Source organism: Ascaphus truei, chromosome 13, assembly GCF_040206685.1.
Source record: "Ascaphus truei isolate aAscTru1 chromosome 13, aAscTru1.hap1, whole genome shotgun sequence".
Lineage (NCBI taxonomy): Eukaryota > Metazoa > Chordata > Amphibia > Anura > Ascaphidae > Ascaphus > Ascaphus truei.
The window spans coordinates 19,126,629-19,142,992 of record NC_134495.1 but is presented as its reverse complement, the minus strand read 5'-3'; the positions used below and the strand labels follow the sequence as shown (position 1 = coordinate 19,142,992).

Here is a 16,364-nt window from a genome sequence, read left to right as displayed (position 1 = left end):
GTGGCCTTCGCCTCTGTGATCTTTTATTTAGTTAGGGAAGGAAAATGGGGTTCAATCAGGAGGTCGTAGCCAAATTACTTGTAGATAGCAGGGCAGCCATATTCAGATGGTTCATTCGGTGGCCAGGTGAACTTGTGGCTTATGTAACTAATAGCGTATGCCGCTGGTTGCAGTGTGATGGTGCTTCGGGAGCTGCAAAGTACCACTATATTATTTCCGACCTCGGATTACGTCTGCTGTTTTTCCGACTGACGAGCCGGATCGTTCCACCTTTTTTACTTAACCCTTTGCGTACTCGTGTGCCAGGGGGCGATCGCGTTCGGCGTTCATCCCGATCCGAACGGAAGAGGGAGACCTCTCTCTCAGCTCTTGTCGACCGCGATATGTCGCGGACACATGATCGCGACGTGCCGGGAAGGAGGGTGCGCGGCGTTCTAGTTCCCTCCGGCACTCAAATGGTTAAAGGTGCAGCGCCCCTTAGCATGGCCAGAAAAACCACCTTTTTTTGTAAAGGATTCTGGCTTCCCTAAAGCAAACAAACGCAACCGTGCTACTAGCAAAGATTTGTCTGAGTTCATTTCATTTTGGGAAATGAATTACAAGTTGCGATTTGATGGAGACCTCTGGATGGGGGAGTATTCGTCAGTCAAGTGTTTTCTGTACCCTAAGCCCAATCTGTCATTATCAGACAACCATAAGGGGAGTGCGAGAGAGGGAGCTCTGCTTGTGCAAACTCTTGTTGATCACACAAAGAGAGCCAGCGGAACAAATCACACCCCTCCCCAAGTCTGAGCTCAGTGTTTACAAACAAACACCCTCCACTGAAGTATTTCTCAATATATTTGAATTATTTTGTTGTCTCCCTTGTAACCAAACGCTTTGGGGGTGTTTTCACAATCTTTACCTAACCTCTTTTGGGAGAAGATTCTATTGTAAATACAGGTACATTGCTGATCCGGACTTCAATTAAATTATTTATTTTAACTTCTTTCATTTAGCTAAGCATAATGATGCTGGTATCATCCCAAAGGGATAAATAGGCAGAACAGCCTTAAAGGGGCTCGGCCTTACTAACAAAGTCAATTACATTAATATATATGTATATATATATTTATTTTTTTATTTTTTTGTATTTTTGTATTTTTTTTTACTTTGTGGAATTGAAAAACAGTCAAATAAACAGTAATATGCTGCACACTCTAAGATGTTATAAACCAAAAAGTATTACCGGTGCTGCTGGTTCAAGGATACCTGTCAAACATCCACTTGGACTGCCAAAAAGAGGGATCCAGCGCTCTACAGATTTTGCAAAATTTCAAATTTTATTGCGCCATACACAACGACCGTTTCGACCTTAGTAGGTCTTTTTCAAGCCTTTTCATGCCTTTTCACTTGAAAAAGACTTACTAAGGTCGAAACGGTCGTTGTGTATGGCGCAATAAAATTTGAAATTTTGCAAAATCCGTGGAGCGCTGGATCCTTCTTTTTGGAATTGAAAAACAGGCCAGTCAAAAAAAGAAAAAATATTTGCAATAAAATTTGCATTAACGTCCCTTTCACCCTGCGTCACGGACCTCGCTGTGAAAACATTCAGCTGTGCTTTTTTTTTTTTTTTGGACAACCGATGAGGTTAATATATTATGGGCTTATTAAAGATGGCCACTGTTGGTATTCAAAAAACAAACACACTGCTTAATAATAACTGGGCCCGATGGGTGAAATATTCAGGTTGAACACGGTCTGAAGGACGGCGTTTTGCATGGGCTGATGGGACGTGAGTCATGGGCAGATTAATTTTGGATCAGCAGGGACCAATTTAGTACTGATCTGCTCCAGCTTTGGGGATAAGAACTCGGGTACTTTGTGATGTCGTCCTTAATAGAGAGAGGCTTCGGATTAACCCCTACATGCCGCAGTGGGGGTGCATGAACATTGTAATGGGACTGGGAAAATGAACATATATATATATGTATGTGTGTGTTTGGTTTAACTTGGTTGCTATAAGGACCATCCCGTCTGCCAATAAGGTAACCCTTAAAGTATTTTTGCCCCGGGAGAACAATATGGCCGCCAGGTCAGCCTTGGATCCTGCAGCCAATAGAAATGTCACTGCCTTTAAAGTGGGTGAACCCAGTTGGGACCCCACCTAACCTCATGCAAATCACTATAGCCCTGTAGATTGTTAGCTCCACGGGCAGACATGCTATGTATGCTTACATGCTAAGAACTACAGTATCATTTCGCATTATACTGCTGGGCAATGCCTTGCTTGGCCCTCTGCACCAGCCAAAGAGGTTCAAATGCGCGCTCGGTAAACATTTTGCCCCCCCGTGCCCGCCTCTCGCCCTCCCCCATTCTGCCCCATCAACGGCAGATTTAGTTATACGTAGACAACTGTAGCAGAAAATCTAATTTGATGATTAGCAGAACTGCCAGGCTCACTTTATGTCAAGAGATGCTATCTCTCCCCCTCTCTCCCTGCTTTCCCACTGATTAATCCCGCTCAGAGAAACAGCTGCAGCTAACTTGCCCCCTAAGGGCTGATTGTAGCCAGCGATATAGAAGCCGTACATACAGTCCCCGCTTAGGTTCAAACGTTGAGTGCAGTAGAAAAAAAATCAGAGACGAGCCACCCATGTAACATCTTCTCTGCCACCGCCAAACCGCTACTGTATTTGGGTTGTAATGTAACCGCGAAGGCTGCTGTGTTTTGCGCTGTCTACCGTCATTCTTTCCTTTTTTAAGACTGTACTGGTGGAGGGTTATTGTAACTTTTTTCTTTTTATCCACCATAACTTATATAACGTGTGGTTGAAAACTATCTCAGGGTCACATTGCCAGCATAACCCGCCTCCCACGGACGAGACCCAAAAGGTCGAAAAGCTGTCTGTGAGTAGGTTTGCTAGCTCTGTACTTCTTTAACCCAAGCTGTGCTGAAAAGCTGTGCAAGGCCGCGATTACAGTGGTGACGTGCGCGCGCGCGGAAAAAAATGCACTAGGCGACCGGGAAGCGTGGCCGTGGTGTTACGCGAGCGGTTCGCCCTCGTTGGCTGACGCGGCCGTCGCGCTGCAAGAACAATTTTATTTGTCTCCTCTGTTATCTGTCACTTCGTTAGCGCTTGAGCGTGCGCTGTGTGCGCCTTCATTGCTGTACATCCATTTGTTCTGGCGTTGCGCGCATGCACGCCGCTACTATAATCGCGGCCTAATACGGCAGGCATACGCTTATAGGGGTCCAGGTGAAAGGCGTCACATGGGCCAAAAGGTGGCCGCACCCATGACGTCCCGGCTTCCTATTGGCCCATAGGGTGCGAGATCTTTGAACAGCGGCCATTGCGTGATCCCTGGCAGCGGAGGAGTGCGGCTACCGGCATCTACTTCGGAGGGAAGAATCTCCGGAAGCAGGGGGGATCCCCGGAGCTGAAATTAATTGGGTTCAACTCCAGAGACCTCTTGCTTCTATCCTATACAAGGAAAAATCGCAGGCTTGGGTTGCCTCTTTACAATGGCATTGAAGCAAAAGGTGACCCTGTTTGCTCATTTGCTTGTTGTTACCCAGAATCCCTTGCTGCAGTGGAAGCACTGTATGCTGGGAGATAATGGGGAAAGGCAGGGGTGCAGACCTGTCTGAGATGTGAATGTGCTCACCAGGGGGTATTTTTATTTACTGTCCACTTTTTACTGTGGAACACTTTTCTACATTGGCAGAATTTGCGCTGGGCTCATTGAATGAAAAGAGAGGCGCTGTATGTTTTGAGGTTTTCTTTTAGATGTAATTTAACAAATAAAATACAATAGAAGATTGTGTATTTTTTAAGAATTACTTTATTTTCCATTTTCCCCTCCCCAAAAGAGACTTTAGGGTCGGGAGTCCTCCTTTTTAGTGGGGGGACTCTCCTTCGTTAATGAACATATTTAGCACGTTGAATGGCTCCTTTTTATATCAGATTTTTTGCGGTAGATAATCTGTTGTATCTATTTAAAAATAGACCATTCCTGATTAATGTGTTGAGCACAAATATTGTTAGCATATATGTTTAAATGAGTGCTTTGATTGTCTCGTTGATTTTTGACCTCTTGCAGTCCTTAAACATGCCACTGCAGTACTGGGGGTGGTGGGGGCGGGGGGTTACTTAAACCCTTCAATCAGAACGTGTTGTGCTGTGATTGGGCAATGAAGAGGTTAACGGCATCTTTCTGTCGAGATGTATGTATGTACTGTGTGTGTGTACGTACGTGTGTATATATATATATATACAGTGTTCGACAAACCTATACATTTGCACGCCCCGGGCGAGTGGATTTAACATCGTGGTGAGCTGCTATTGGCCCAAGCAACACATGTGTGGTACTAGGTGGCGAGTAGATTTTTTTGTTGGGCGAGTAGATTTTTTGGTGATTTGTCGACCACTGTGTATATATATATATATATATATATATATATATATATATATATACTCATATATATTTTTATATAGTGTGTGTGTGTGTGTGTGTGTGTGTGTGTGTGTGTTGTGTGTGTGTGTGTGTGTAAAATCTGTGTGCGTGATGTGCAAGCAAATTCATTTCCCACTAAGTGTTAGAAGACCCGAGGCCCAGGGGCAAAATGACATTCGCACATATGTTTTCAAAGAAGCCTTTTGATTGGGGGGGTGGCAGGGAGAGGGGGGGCGCGAGTGTTCTCATACTCTTGTCAAGGAAGTGTGTGTAGAGAACACACATGCAGTGGAGTTAATATCTAAAACGCATTAAAAAAAAAATGCTACACAAGGTGTTACATTGCTGAGCGCATGCAATACGGCCAGCGGGGTCACCTATAGAAAGATAACTTTCTATTGGCCGCCGGAGAGAGAGGCTGACCCCTTGGTGGCCATATTGTTTCCCCCTTCCCGTTTAAAGCACGAACTAACTTAAACGATATCTCTGGAACCCCAGTGGGGGGGGGGCAGGGGGGACCCAGGAGCTGAGACCCCCCCCTTGGATCAGACTCAAGGGGTACCCACCCCCCCTATTTCACACCGTAAAAGACTCTAAGAAAAAGATGGCACCGTGCTTTAGAAAATATACTGATTCTGGGATTGAGACCCTTCGAGTAATTCTGGGCTAACGAGGTTTTTGTCGTGTAATTAGTATCTTAAGGAACGCGGCGAGAAAGTCTTTCAAAAGATGAATGCCTCATTAGAAGTTGACATTTAAAGGTGCAGTTTCGCCTGCTCGTTGTGCGTTGAACCCCCCCCCCCCCCCTTTTTACATAGCAGGTGGTCTCCGGAGCAGAAATGACTGTGGTTCCCCTGCTTCCCGAGATACGTACCTGTGAAGGTGCTGCCGTTAGAATCCCCTGCAGGGGAAACAAAATGGCGTTTACATCTTCAACGCTACCCAGGCCAAAAGGAAGCACCTGAAAACAAAATTGCTCAGAGATATCCCAGGGTGCCTTGCAGTGTGAATGGAGGTGTCAACCGATGACATTTTCACATACTGTACACACACCCACCTATATATATATATATACAGTATATAAGCATGTGCGGGTCTGTGTATCTGTATACATTTGTATCTTTATATATTGGGGTGTATCTGTGCCTTGGGGTGTACGGGGTCCAGCACAGTGGGTTGACCAGGAGAGTGCGGGGGGATTGGTGGATTTAGCCGGCCGTCAGTACCTGTGGGCCCAGCGGTGTAGGGGAGCACGGTGCATGTTTATGGCATGGTTATAATGTGGGGAGGGGGAGAAATATTGTAATTGAAGAAGAAAATAAGTTTCCCGGATTACTTACAGTAGGATTGTCCCGCTGAGTTGAATTGTTGTGTGGGGCAAACAACATGGCTGCTAGCGTCAGTTTCATTCCAGTCGACCAATTAAAAGTCACGAATCATTGCATGCTACTACCCAGAATTCTTATCTTCAGCTTAACCAATTTTTTTGTTTGTTCTGTTTTTGTGTAATGTAATGCCGATACCATCTGAGGCCAAACAGATAAAAGTTCAGAACAGTAAGTATCAGATAATATTAGCTTTGCACGGGCCAAGTGACAATAAAAAACGTATTTTTTTTTCACAGGAAACATAGAATTAAACTTATTGATTTTTTTTTTTTTTTATCCATAAAATTCCACTTAGCGATATATATTGGGTTTGCAATAAAGTAAAAGGATGTGTGTGCCAAGAAGTGAAACTGTGTGTTTTGACACTCTCAAAAGTGTTTCATGCCATAAATACCATAAACATGAAAGTACAATTTGTTTGATAAAATACAGTGAAGTTTGATTGTGAAGGCGCGTGTTCGGCACATACATTGTCCTGGAACAGGATTACGCATTTTCTGTCTCCCTTTGCAGTTTTGACTATTCCTGTCTCCCTTGCTCAACTGCCTGTAATTCTCCCTGTTCCAGCAGCTAGCTGCATGTGAAAAGCAACATTATTGCTACATTTGCCCTTCACACATTTCTAGTTGGTTGCCCTGACAACCTTCCAATCCTCATAGAAAGAAGATTGGTTCAATCCTACTCCCCTGCCTTTATAGCAGTTACTTTGGTCCTTAGACCCTTCCTGCTAGCCACAGGAACATGTGCTTTAGATCTAACTAGCTGGTTTAGTGAGTACATGCTTCCTCCATTTCACCCATGCAAGGCCATCCTTTTTTACCGTCCCCCCATAACAGAGCACCTTCACATAGAGAAGCCCTCTCTCACCACACATTACCATCTGCAAGTACCCTTTATATTTGTTTTTTACTCCCCCATTAAAGTTGAAAATAAAAGGACTCTGAGCTCTCAAAAGGGGAGGAGTTAAACCACTGGACTCACATCCCACATGTGATCCTGGTTCCAGAAGATACATCTTATATTTATGTATGTGTGTAAAGCAAGGCCTCGCTTCTAGGCGCCCCGCTTTTCAGCGATACGCTGATACGGCGATACCGAGAAGGGGCCGCCATGTCTGCGCATGCGCAGAACGGACCGGTCCGAGGTCGCGTATGCGCAGAATGAGGGGTTTTCTGAGGTTGTGCATGCGTAGAAGGGCGAATTACTGGTCTGCGTGTGCGCACACACCGAAAATCGCCGGTTCCGTGGCGGGCCCTTAGAACGGAACCCGCCGCATGCCCGGGGCCCTCCTGTATATAGATTTGTGTGTGTGTGTGTATATGTATGTATGTGTGTGTGTATATGTATGTATATGTATATGTGTGTGTGTATGTGGTCATACCAGACAGGGCCATAGAACGCTTTCCTGGGGCCCAAGTCAACAGTTTCCATTGCCCAACCCCACCCCCCTCCACGCCCAGTGTCAGCGGCCTTTGCGAGATTCCCCCTCTATCTCTCACACCCCATCTCTCCCCCTCACCCACACACATAATACTCCACATCACACATAATACTCCCCCTCCACATAACCCTCTCCCCCCTGTACCTCACATCACCCTCTTCCCCCCCCCCTGCACCTCACCCTCTCCCCCCTGTACCTCACATCACCCTTTCCCCCCTGTATCTCACTTCACTCTCTCCCCGCATCTCACATCACCCTCCCCCCCTGCACCTCACATCAACCTCCCCCCTGCACCTCACATCACCCTCCCCCCCTGCACCTCACATCACCCTCTCCCCCCATGAACCTCACATCACCCTCTCCCCCCCTGCATCTCACATCACCCTCCCCCGCATCTCACATCACCCTCCCCCGCATCTCACATCACCCTCCCCCGCATCTCACATCACCCTCCCCCTGCACCTCACATCACCCTCCCTCCCTGCACCTCACATCACCCTCCCCCCCTGCACCTCACATCACCCTCCCTCCCTGCACCTCACATCACCCTCCGCCCTGCACCTCACTTCACCCTTTCCCCCCCATGCACCTCACATCACCCTCTCCCCTCTGCACCTCACATCACCCTCCCCCCCTGCACCTCACATCACCCTGCACCTCACATCACCCTCCCCCCTGCACCTCACATCACCCTCCCCCTCTGCAACTCACATCTCTCTCCCCCCCCCCTGCACCTCACATCTCCCCCCCCCCGCACCTCACATCTCCCTCCACCCCAGCACATCGCGCACGCATCTTCTGTACCCTGCCTTCAAGCCTCCAAAGATTTGGCGCGGGGGCGGGGCCTACACAGGAGGCCCCTCGCAACAGCAGCGGAGACAGAGGCCTGCTGCATGGGGGGAGCTGGGGGCCCGGTACCCATGCGCGGAGCTGCGCCAGTACTGTGCTTGGGAGGGGGGAAGGTGTGTGGTGTGTATTGCTGCACATGCGCAGAATATAATTCTGCACATGCGCAGTCAGTCACTTCCATTATTTGTTTCGTGACAATTTTCAGGTTTTTTCCCTATGTCATTTTTTTGGATAGCACTGCCACAAAAGTAGTTTCACTTCAAAAACACTTGGGCACTTTGCCTATCATTTTTTAAATTGGTTAACCCTTTTTGGATTTAAATAAGTCCATTTTAAACACCGTATCAGAATCATTAACCAGGTTTAAACGGAGTCTAACAGGAGGAAAAGGCTGTCTCTGAGTGGGTATTGATTCTATACCTCCTTATACCAGGCACATGTTGTAGGAAAACATCCATACATACTCATTTGCATTCCATTACCCAGAATCCTTGTTGGCAGCTTAACCACTCTTATGTTACAACGGGTGGATGAAAACAGTTTTTGGGTGGCTGTAGAAGATACAGTCATGGGTTCTATGTCTTTGCTGTAGTCTGAACGGTGGAAGGTCACCTTTTTCTATTACTTTGACCTATTTATCCACCCTAACCTGAAAGAAAATGTCATCTCGTATCTCCTCCTCTTGCAGTGCAACCTCCGGCCCAGCTGACCGTACCTCCCTGTAACCATGTTGGCCTGTCTTCAAAGGACCCAGAATCCTCCAGCGAAGCACCTCATTTGTGCAAACAAGGGCCTGGAAACTCGGAAGTGTAAGTGACATTCGGGGGGGACATGCTAACGTCCTGAGTAGCCGATAGTAATTATGTCGTCAAGAAGTGCCAGAGCAATGGTAGTCATCATTTGGCATGTTGGCTTCACTCCTGATATTTTATAGCAGCTCAAATAATGAAGCAGAAGTCTCATGGCCATTACGGAATATGATGTCTAGAGACATGTAGAGTCTAGCAACGTGTATGAGTTATTTACTTTCGCCTTCATAAAAGATCCCCATGGATGTGAAGATGGTGAGGGTCAAGAAAATGTCCTTCGCCATGACTATGGCCAACCTCCCCTTCTTCTATGTGGTCTGAACATCACACCTTGGTTGGTTCCAAAGCCCATTTTAATAGGATTCTATGGCCCAGATCCACAAGGCTCTTGTTAAGCCAATTAACGTGGCGGTAACCTAACTTAATGTCCCGTTACGACTAACGAAGTATCTTTAAAGGACAATAACGTAAACGTTAAGTCATGTTTTCTACCGTAAAAGAGCAGAGCGTTACCTACAACGGAACGTTAGTGATAATGACAAGCAATTGAGGCGTTATAATATCACAAGTTATACCTAAACTCACATCCAGACACTGAAATACGGCGTTTGCTTGCGTACCCTTGTCATCAGACGCGGCTTTTGCCGGGATCCAAAAAAAGGGCATATTTTGCAAGGTTCGTGACCTCGTGAGAAAGTCCCGCACATCACTGCTATTGGTTCCATAGTACCCAACTGTATGTACCCAGAATCCCTTGCTGGGATCCCTTCTGGTATTTGGATATGATCAAGAACAGCCTTCACGCCTAACATCCCTTCAATTGTTATATGCCTGAGCGCTTTCGGGTTCGTTGCAGTCTCATTATATGTTGCTGAGTGGCACGTAATTGAAAAGTGTCCTATAACTCAATTTGCCCCTATTACCCTAGTAATTGGCTCATTCTGTCTCCCGTCTCTCGCCTGGCACAGCTGGATATATTAATAAGTGTTGATCTTGGGTTCGCTCCCGTCCTTACCGGCACCAATTTGAAATTCTATTATCCTCCTTGTGCCTCGGATTAAAACCTATCTCCATTAGCTCCGAAATACTATAATCTGTCCACCGATCTCTCTCTGTGCTCAAGTACATGTCACCATCACTAATACTCCCTGCCACTAAAGGAGCATTCCCTCCTAGGTAGGGCGCCTTTTTTTCAAATGGTTATGAAGCAGGGGGGTCCCCCCGGGTTATTTCAGCTGTAGGGAACACCCCCCTCCCCCCCCTCTCGTTCCCTAAATACCTACCTCTGTAGATGCTGCTGGTTACTTCCTGGTTTCTTAAATCTCCCGCGGCACGAGGAAGCCATGGACGGGTGACATCGCGGCTATCCTAATGTGCCGCAGGGAGATTCGAACCTCCATTTTGTTTCCCCTGCAGGGGATGGTACCCGGGTCACCTGTGGAGGCAAGTAATGACAGTGTTCGCATAGTATTGGGGTTCACACCCCACATGATCTAAACAGATCCTGACTGCTTCTTTAACTGCATACAGTGGATGGAACTGGTTTAGTTGGGGAGTTTGGACGTTTGTCACTTTTCCAATAGGATTTTAAAGCAGAATTCCCCCCCCCCCCCCCAGAATCCTATCCAAGTTTAACTCCCCATAATATTCGTTTCTTATCCCCTAAGCGTGTGCTGCTTCTTTTTCATATAATTTTTTTTTCTATTGTTAAAAAGAAAAGACAGGTATTTCCTTCATCTCTAGCTCCTGGGGTTACCATGGTAACCTTAAAACGGCACTGGGTGTCGGGGAGAGCCCCATTTTAACCGCCCGGGAATTTAATATTTCAAACGCCTCATATCTCCTGAGCAAAGTATCAGATTGTAAAAGTGAAAACAGTGTTGGAAAGGACACAAACAGATCTTTCAGTGTGTATACACACACACACACACGTCTTATTAACATATGTATATAAGCACAAAATACATTGTTTTATATTGTGTGTGTGTATATACCGTATATATATAAATATATATATATATATAAATACATAGTGTTAAACATTGACGCCCGCAGCAGCCTGTGTCTGTGAAGAGTCGGAGCTTTAACACTGCCTGGCGTTCCCAGCGGCAGCGCACGGACACAGATATGACAGGCGCTGATAAGGCCTTTCAAACATTTCAATGAGTCTATTTTAAAGCCCCCACTCCCTTTGTCTGAACTCCGGGAGGTTTGCAATCCTCCTCCTTTAAAAAAAAAAAAAAAAAAAAAAATGTAGCTTGGTTTTTTGTGTGTGTGTGGTTTTTTTTTTGTAATATATTGTCCGCGATTTAACCGCTTCGCTGCCGTGCCGGGAGCAGTGTTTTTTTTGTTAGTGTTTCACCGGCTTTTCCCTGGCGCACAGGCGATTAATGGGCAGTGTCCTCGCCGAATTGAAGGAACAGTTCTCCCCCCCCCCCCCCCCCCGTTTTTATTCATGTTAAGTGAAATAATTGTCCCCGCGTGTGGGCCAGTAGGAGGTGTGGCTTTTTAGTTTCTGAATGGAATAAAAATGGATGTTTTTTTTTCTTCTAACGCTGTTGGGTAAATATATATATATATATATGTAGAGGTATCAGTACCGTGTTAGCCGAGCTTCAATAATCAAATCAGTGTATCTCGAAAGCTCGCACAAATAAAAGCATTTCGTTAGCCACAGAACGGTATCATCTATTTATTTTTTGATTATATATATATATAATATATTATATATACCATAATACTGAGTTAAGTTATGGTGAGTAAAAAAAGTGACAAAAACCCTCCACAGGAAAGCAAATATGCAAATACAACTGTATGCTCATCTGCATGTCTTAGGCAGGTCTGCAACCCCACCTTTCACCATTATCACCCAGCATACAGCACTTCCACTGCAGCAAGGGATTCTGGGAAATGACATGCAAATGAGCACACAGTGTCACTTTTTGTCTCAAAAACCATTTTTAACATATATATTTTTTTTTAAATTGGGGGGGGTTTCATCAGGCATCAAAACATAACAAACACACAGATACCCAGTAAGCTCATATAAACCCCCCAAATTACCGCAAAGTATATATATGTATATAAGTGTCAAAAGGAGTGCTACTGAGCGTGGCACTGTATACTACAAAAAACAAAACAGATCCAATGCAGATCATTCTTTCTGTAATTATAGAGGTAAATAAGAATTGTAATCAGTTAGTGTTAGGACCTGCAATATTATGGTCATGCCTTGAAGTGGCTTGCAGGCTTATAATGCTTTGGCCAAAGGGTTAAACTAAATGACCCTTTTTTCAAGATGTATATATAGGTATTTCACGGTGTATTTTTGTCATATTGGAAGTAGCTCTGGGCTCCCTTTGTATCAAAACATAACCTGAAAAATATAAGAGGAGCACAGGATGCACTGTACCAAAAAAATATAAACACAATGTGACAGTTAGTGACTCTGAAAAAGTGATATGCAGACAAGTTAACCATATAAATGGATGGGAAAATAGAAAACAGGACTGTCTCACAGGTTCTTAGATGAATTGTTTCATGCACTACAGTGCAATCAGCTGCAATTACCACTCTTCCCAATCAATCAAGCAGCGTATGCAGAGAAGAGAGAAAAGAGGAACATAGCGCAAATCAATAAGCTTTTATACAGGGAAAGGAACGCGGTTCTCTGTACACTCACACTTTCCCAGATCTTTAAAGCACTGGGGTACAAATAGCAGCTCTCATGGCGGTTTCAGGCGTTTGGGTACACCCCGCCCGGGATGCGATGCCTTGCTGCTACCAGACTGGTGCCGACGGCGTGTGTGCGGACCGCTCACGTCGGCCTTTACGTCTCGCGGTGTTTGCAGATGTATGCAGTCAGCCCCGTTCTCCTGCACCACTGATCAGCTGTCCCCGTAGGCACTCAGAGCTCAGCAGTCCTCCGGAGCTTTCAACTCTACGCGTTTGGCGCGTTTGCTTCCTGAGGAGTCTCTCAAAAACATATGATGTCATTGCTGATGTCATTGCTGATGTAAACTGTGACGTCATGTATGATGACATCAGCAAAGCATAGGAAGGGAGTTACGGTTGCTTGTCACCTTAACTTTGACATTTTCAGACTTTTGAATGGTTTGCTTACAAACCTTAACTACAGTTTAACAAAGTTTTTTCAATTGATTATATACGTGTGTGTATCGCTCTGTGTCTGTGTGTGTGTGTCTGGGTCTGTGTGTGTGTGTCTGTGTCTGTGTGTGTGTGTCTGGGTCTAAGTGTATGTATGTATAGTAATAAAAGAGCCTGTCTGTCAGAGCCATAGCTCAGAGACCATAAAACCTATATTCAGGTGGTTCTCGCTATCCGTCGTTTCGCTTTACGGCGAACGGATTATCCGACGTTTCGCTATGCGTTTCGCGGGAACGCATTACCTGACATCGGAACGGATAATCCGATGTTTCGCTACGCGTTCCGCGGGAACGCATTATCTGACGTCGGAACGGATTATCCGATGTTCGGATTATCCGACGTTTCGCTATGCGTTCCGCGGGAACGCATTATCTGACGTCGGAATGGATTATCCGACGTTTCGCTATGCGTTCCGCGGGAACGCATTATCTGACGTCGGAACGGATTATCCGACTTTTCGCTATGCGTTCCGCGGGAACGCATTATCTGACGTCAGAACGGATTATCCGACTTTTCGCTATGCGTTCCGCGGGAACGCATTATCTGACGTCGGAACGGATAATCCGACGTTTCGCTATGCGTTCCGCGGGAACGCATTATCTGACATCGGAACTGATTATCCGACGTTCGGATTATCCGACGTTTCGCTATGCGTTCCTCGGGAACGCATTATCTGACGTCGGAACGGATTATCCGACGTTTCGCTATGCGTTCCGCGGGAACGCATTATCTGACGTCGGAACGGATTATCCGACGTTTCGCTATGCGTTCCGCGGGAACGCATTATCTGACGTCGGAACGGATTATCCGACTTTTCGCTATGCGTTCCGCGGGAACGCATTATCTGACGTCGGAACGGATAATCCGACGTTTCGCTATGCGTTCCGCGGGAACGCATTATCTGACGTCGGAACGGATTATCCGACGTTTCGCGGGAACGCATTATCTGACGTCGGAACGGATTATCCGACGTTCGGATTATCCGACGTTTCGCTATGCGTTCCGCGGGAACGCATTATCTGACGTTGGAACGGTTTATCCGCCACTCTTTAGCCACGGGATTCGCGTTCCAACGTTTTCAATATCCTGCCGGCAGTTTGCGGAACGGATTCTTCCGGTATTATTGTGGAGTGCCTGTAGGTACATAATACAATCTGGCCAAATTTGGTTAAAATCAATGCAGTTTTGAAAGGTTGAGTCCGCCATCTTGATTCATAATGACGTCAAAATGTATCCAAACGTAGACATAAACCTGCTCCTTGATCTCAGGAAGCATCATGCAAAAAGTGGTTATGGTATCTTGTGTGCGTACATACACTGTCTCTGTGTCTCACTGTCATTGTGTGTGTCTGTGTCTTTGTGTGTGTCTGTCTGTGTGTGTTTGTGTCTGTGTGTGTCTCTGTCTTTGTGTGTGTGTGTGTCTGTGTGTGTCACTGTCTCTGTGTTTTTCTGTATGTGTCTCTGTGTTTTTCTTGTCTGTGTGTCTGTGTTTTTCTGTGTGTGTGTCACTGTCTGTGTGTCTGTCTTTTTCTGTCTGTCTGTGTGTCTGTCTGTGGGTGTGGGGGTGTGTGTGTAGTTTTATTTGTTCTTTGGGACTTTAAATTAAAGTTAATCCCGTACCTTATATAAATAGTACGGTCATGGTACTCGTTACCACTTGCTGCCATCGCACTCTGACCTCTGGTTGAAGGACAGGCAGATAGAATTAACGAGCACAGATCTTGTTGTATGGATCTCAGTGTCCGGGCCAAGCTACATTAAGAACAGATAACTCACACTGCAAACCGCGTCTCCCGAGATAACTTAGGCTGAGCTTATAGTGCCGGCTACATTGACGGCGACGCGACCAGTGACGTTACCCATCGCAAAAGTTGTAATTCAGTGTTTGCGATGTCGCTGGCTGCAAGGGGCGGTAACGTCAGGCAGAGGAAATGTGATTGGCTTATTGCAGTCACGTGGTGCGGCCATCGCGGTAAATATCAAAATCTATTGACTTCAGCGATTTTGGTTGCTCCGTCGTGGTCACGCCCACTATAGGGGCACTTGACAGATTACATCTACTTGTTTTGACTATAAGCGCGGCCTTACACTGCAAACTGCATCTCCCGAGAACTCACACTGCAAACCGCGTCTCCCGAGATAACTCACACTGCAAACCGCGTCTTCTGATATAACTCGCACTGCAAACCGCGTCTCCAGAGAACTCACACTGCAAACCGCGTCTCCAGAGATAACACACGGCAAACCGCTTCTCCAGAGATAACTCGCACTGCAAACCGCGTCTCCAGAGATAACTCGCACTGCAAACCGCGTCTCCCGAGAACTTGCACTGCAAACCGCGTCTCCTGAGATTACTCACACTGCAAACCGCATCTCCCGAGAACTTGCACTGCAAACCGCGTATCCAGAGAACTCGCACTGCAAACCGTGTCTCCCGAGAACTCACACTGCAAACCGCGTCTCCCGAGAACTTACACTGCAAACCCCGTCTCCCGAGATAACTGACACTGCAAACCGCGTCTCCCGAGAACTCGCACTGCAAACCGCGTCTCCCGAGAACTCACACTGCAAACCGTGTCTCCCGAGAACTCACACTGCAAACCGCATATCCCAAGATTACTCACACTGCAAATCCCGTCTCCCGAGAACTCACACTGCAAAGAAACCAGTCAGAGACAGAGCCACTGAATGAGCCCCCTGTGCTGAAGCAGGGATATCCTGAAACCTGACGTGTTGGTAGCTCTTAAGGACTGGAGTTGGCCAGTCAACGACTGAGCCACCTGTGCTGAAGCAGGGATATTCTGAAAACCTGACCTGTTGGGGACCCTTGAGGACTGGAGTTGGCCACCCCCCTGCGTTATATGTTTGCACAGTAATTCTGACACCGTCATTAGTCAAACAGATGCACCCCGTAGCTGTTACCTTTTCAATTCGGTGTTCCCAGAGAAAAGCGCAACGCATTCATTTTACACAAGATACAAATATACGGTCCGTGAAACTCGCTTAAAGGGCGGTGGACTATTTGTAAGGAAGCGATTTACACCGATCCGGTGTATATTTTTTGCCCTGCTATGTGGGACATTACGCTTTGAGGCGCCGGGCGTAGTTGTGCGCAGCTAATATACAAATTGCAATTTCCGTGTGCATGCGGAACTGACATTTTAACCCCTTGGCTCCCGAGATGAGCCAGGAACGCGTGGCAGAGCGATGACCGTCCGAGCCTGCGGGTCCTTTCCCCATTCCGTTAGCTGGAGCCGTATTTAAATCATAAAT

The 16,364-nt window shown here is 46.4% G+C and overlaps 1 protein-coding gene across 3 annotated transcripts in view; it reads left to right on the top strand.

The window, feature by feature from the left end:
* The window catches only part of FAM222A (family with sequence similarity 222 member A), an 82,760-nt gene that overhangs the window by 32,086 nt on the left and 34,310 nt on the right, over positions 1-16,364 (top strand). For 2 of the 3 annotated variants that reach the window (XM_075568762.1, XM_075568763.1), the window contains one exon: positions 8,804-8,924. The exons of the other annotated variant lie outside the window; for it this stretch is intronic. In XM_075568762.1, coding sequence (XP_075424877.1) covers positions 8,843-8,924 — 82 coding nt within the window. In that variant the 5' untranslated portion in view covers positions 8,804-8,842. The remainder of the gene's footprint in view (positions 1-8,803; positions 8,925-16,364) is intronic. 3 annotated transcript variants of the gene reach the window in all.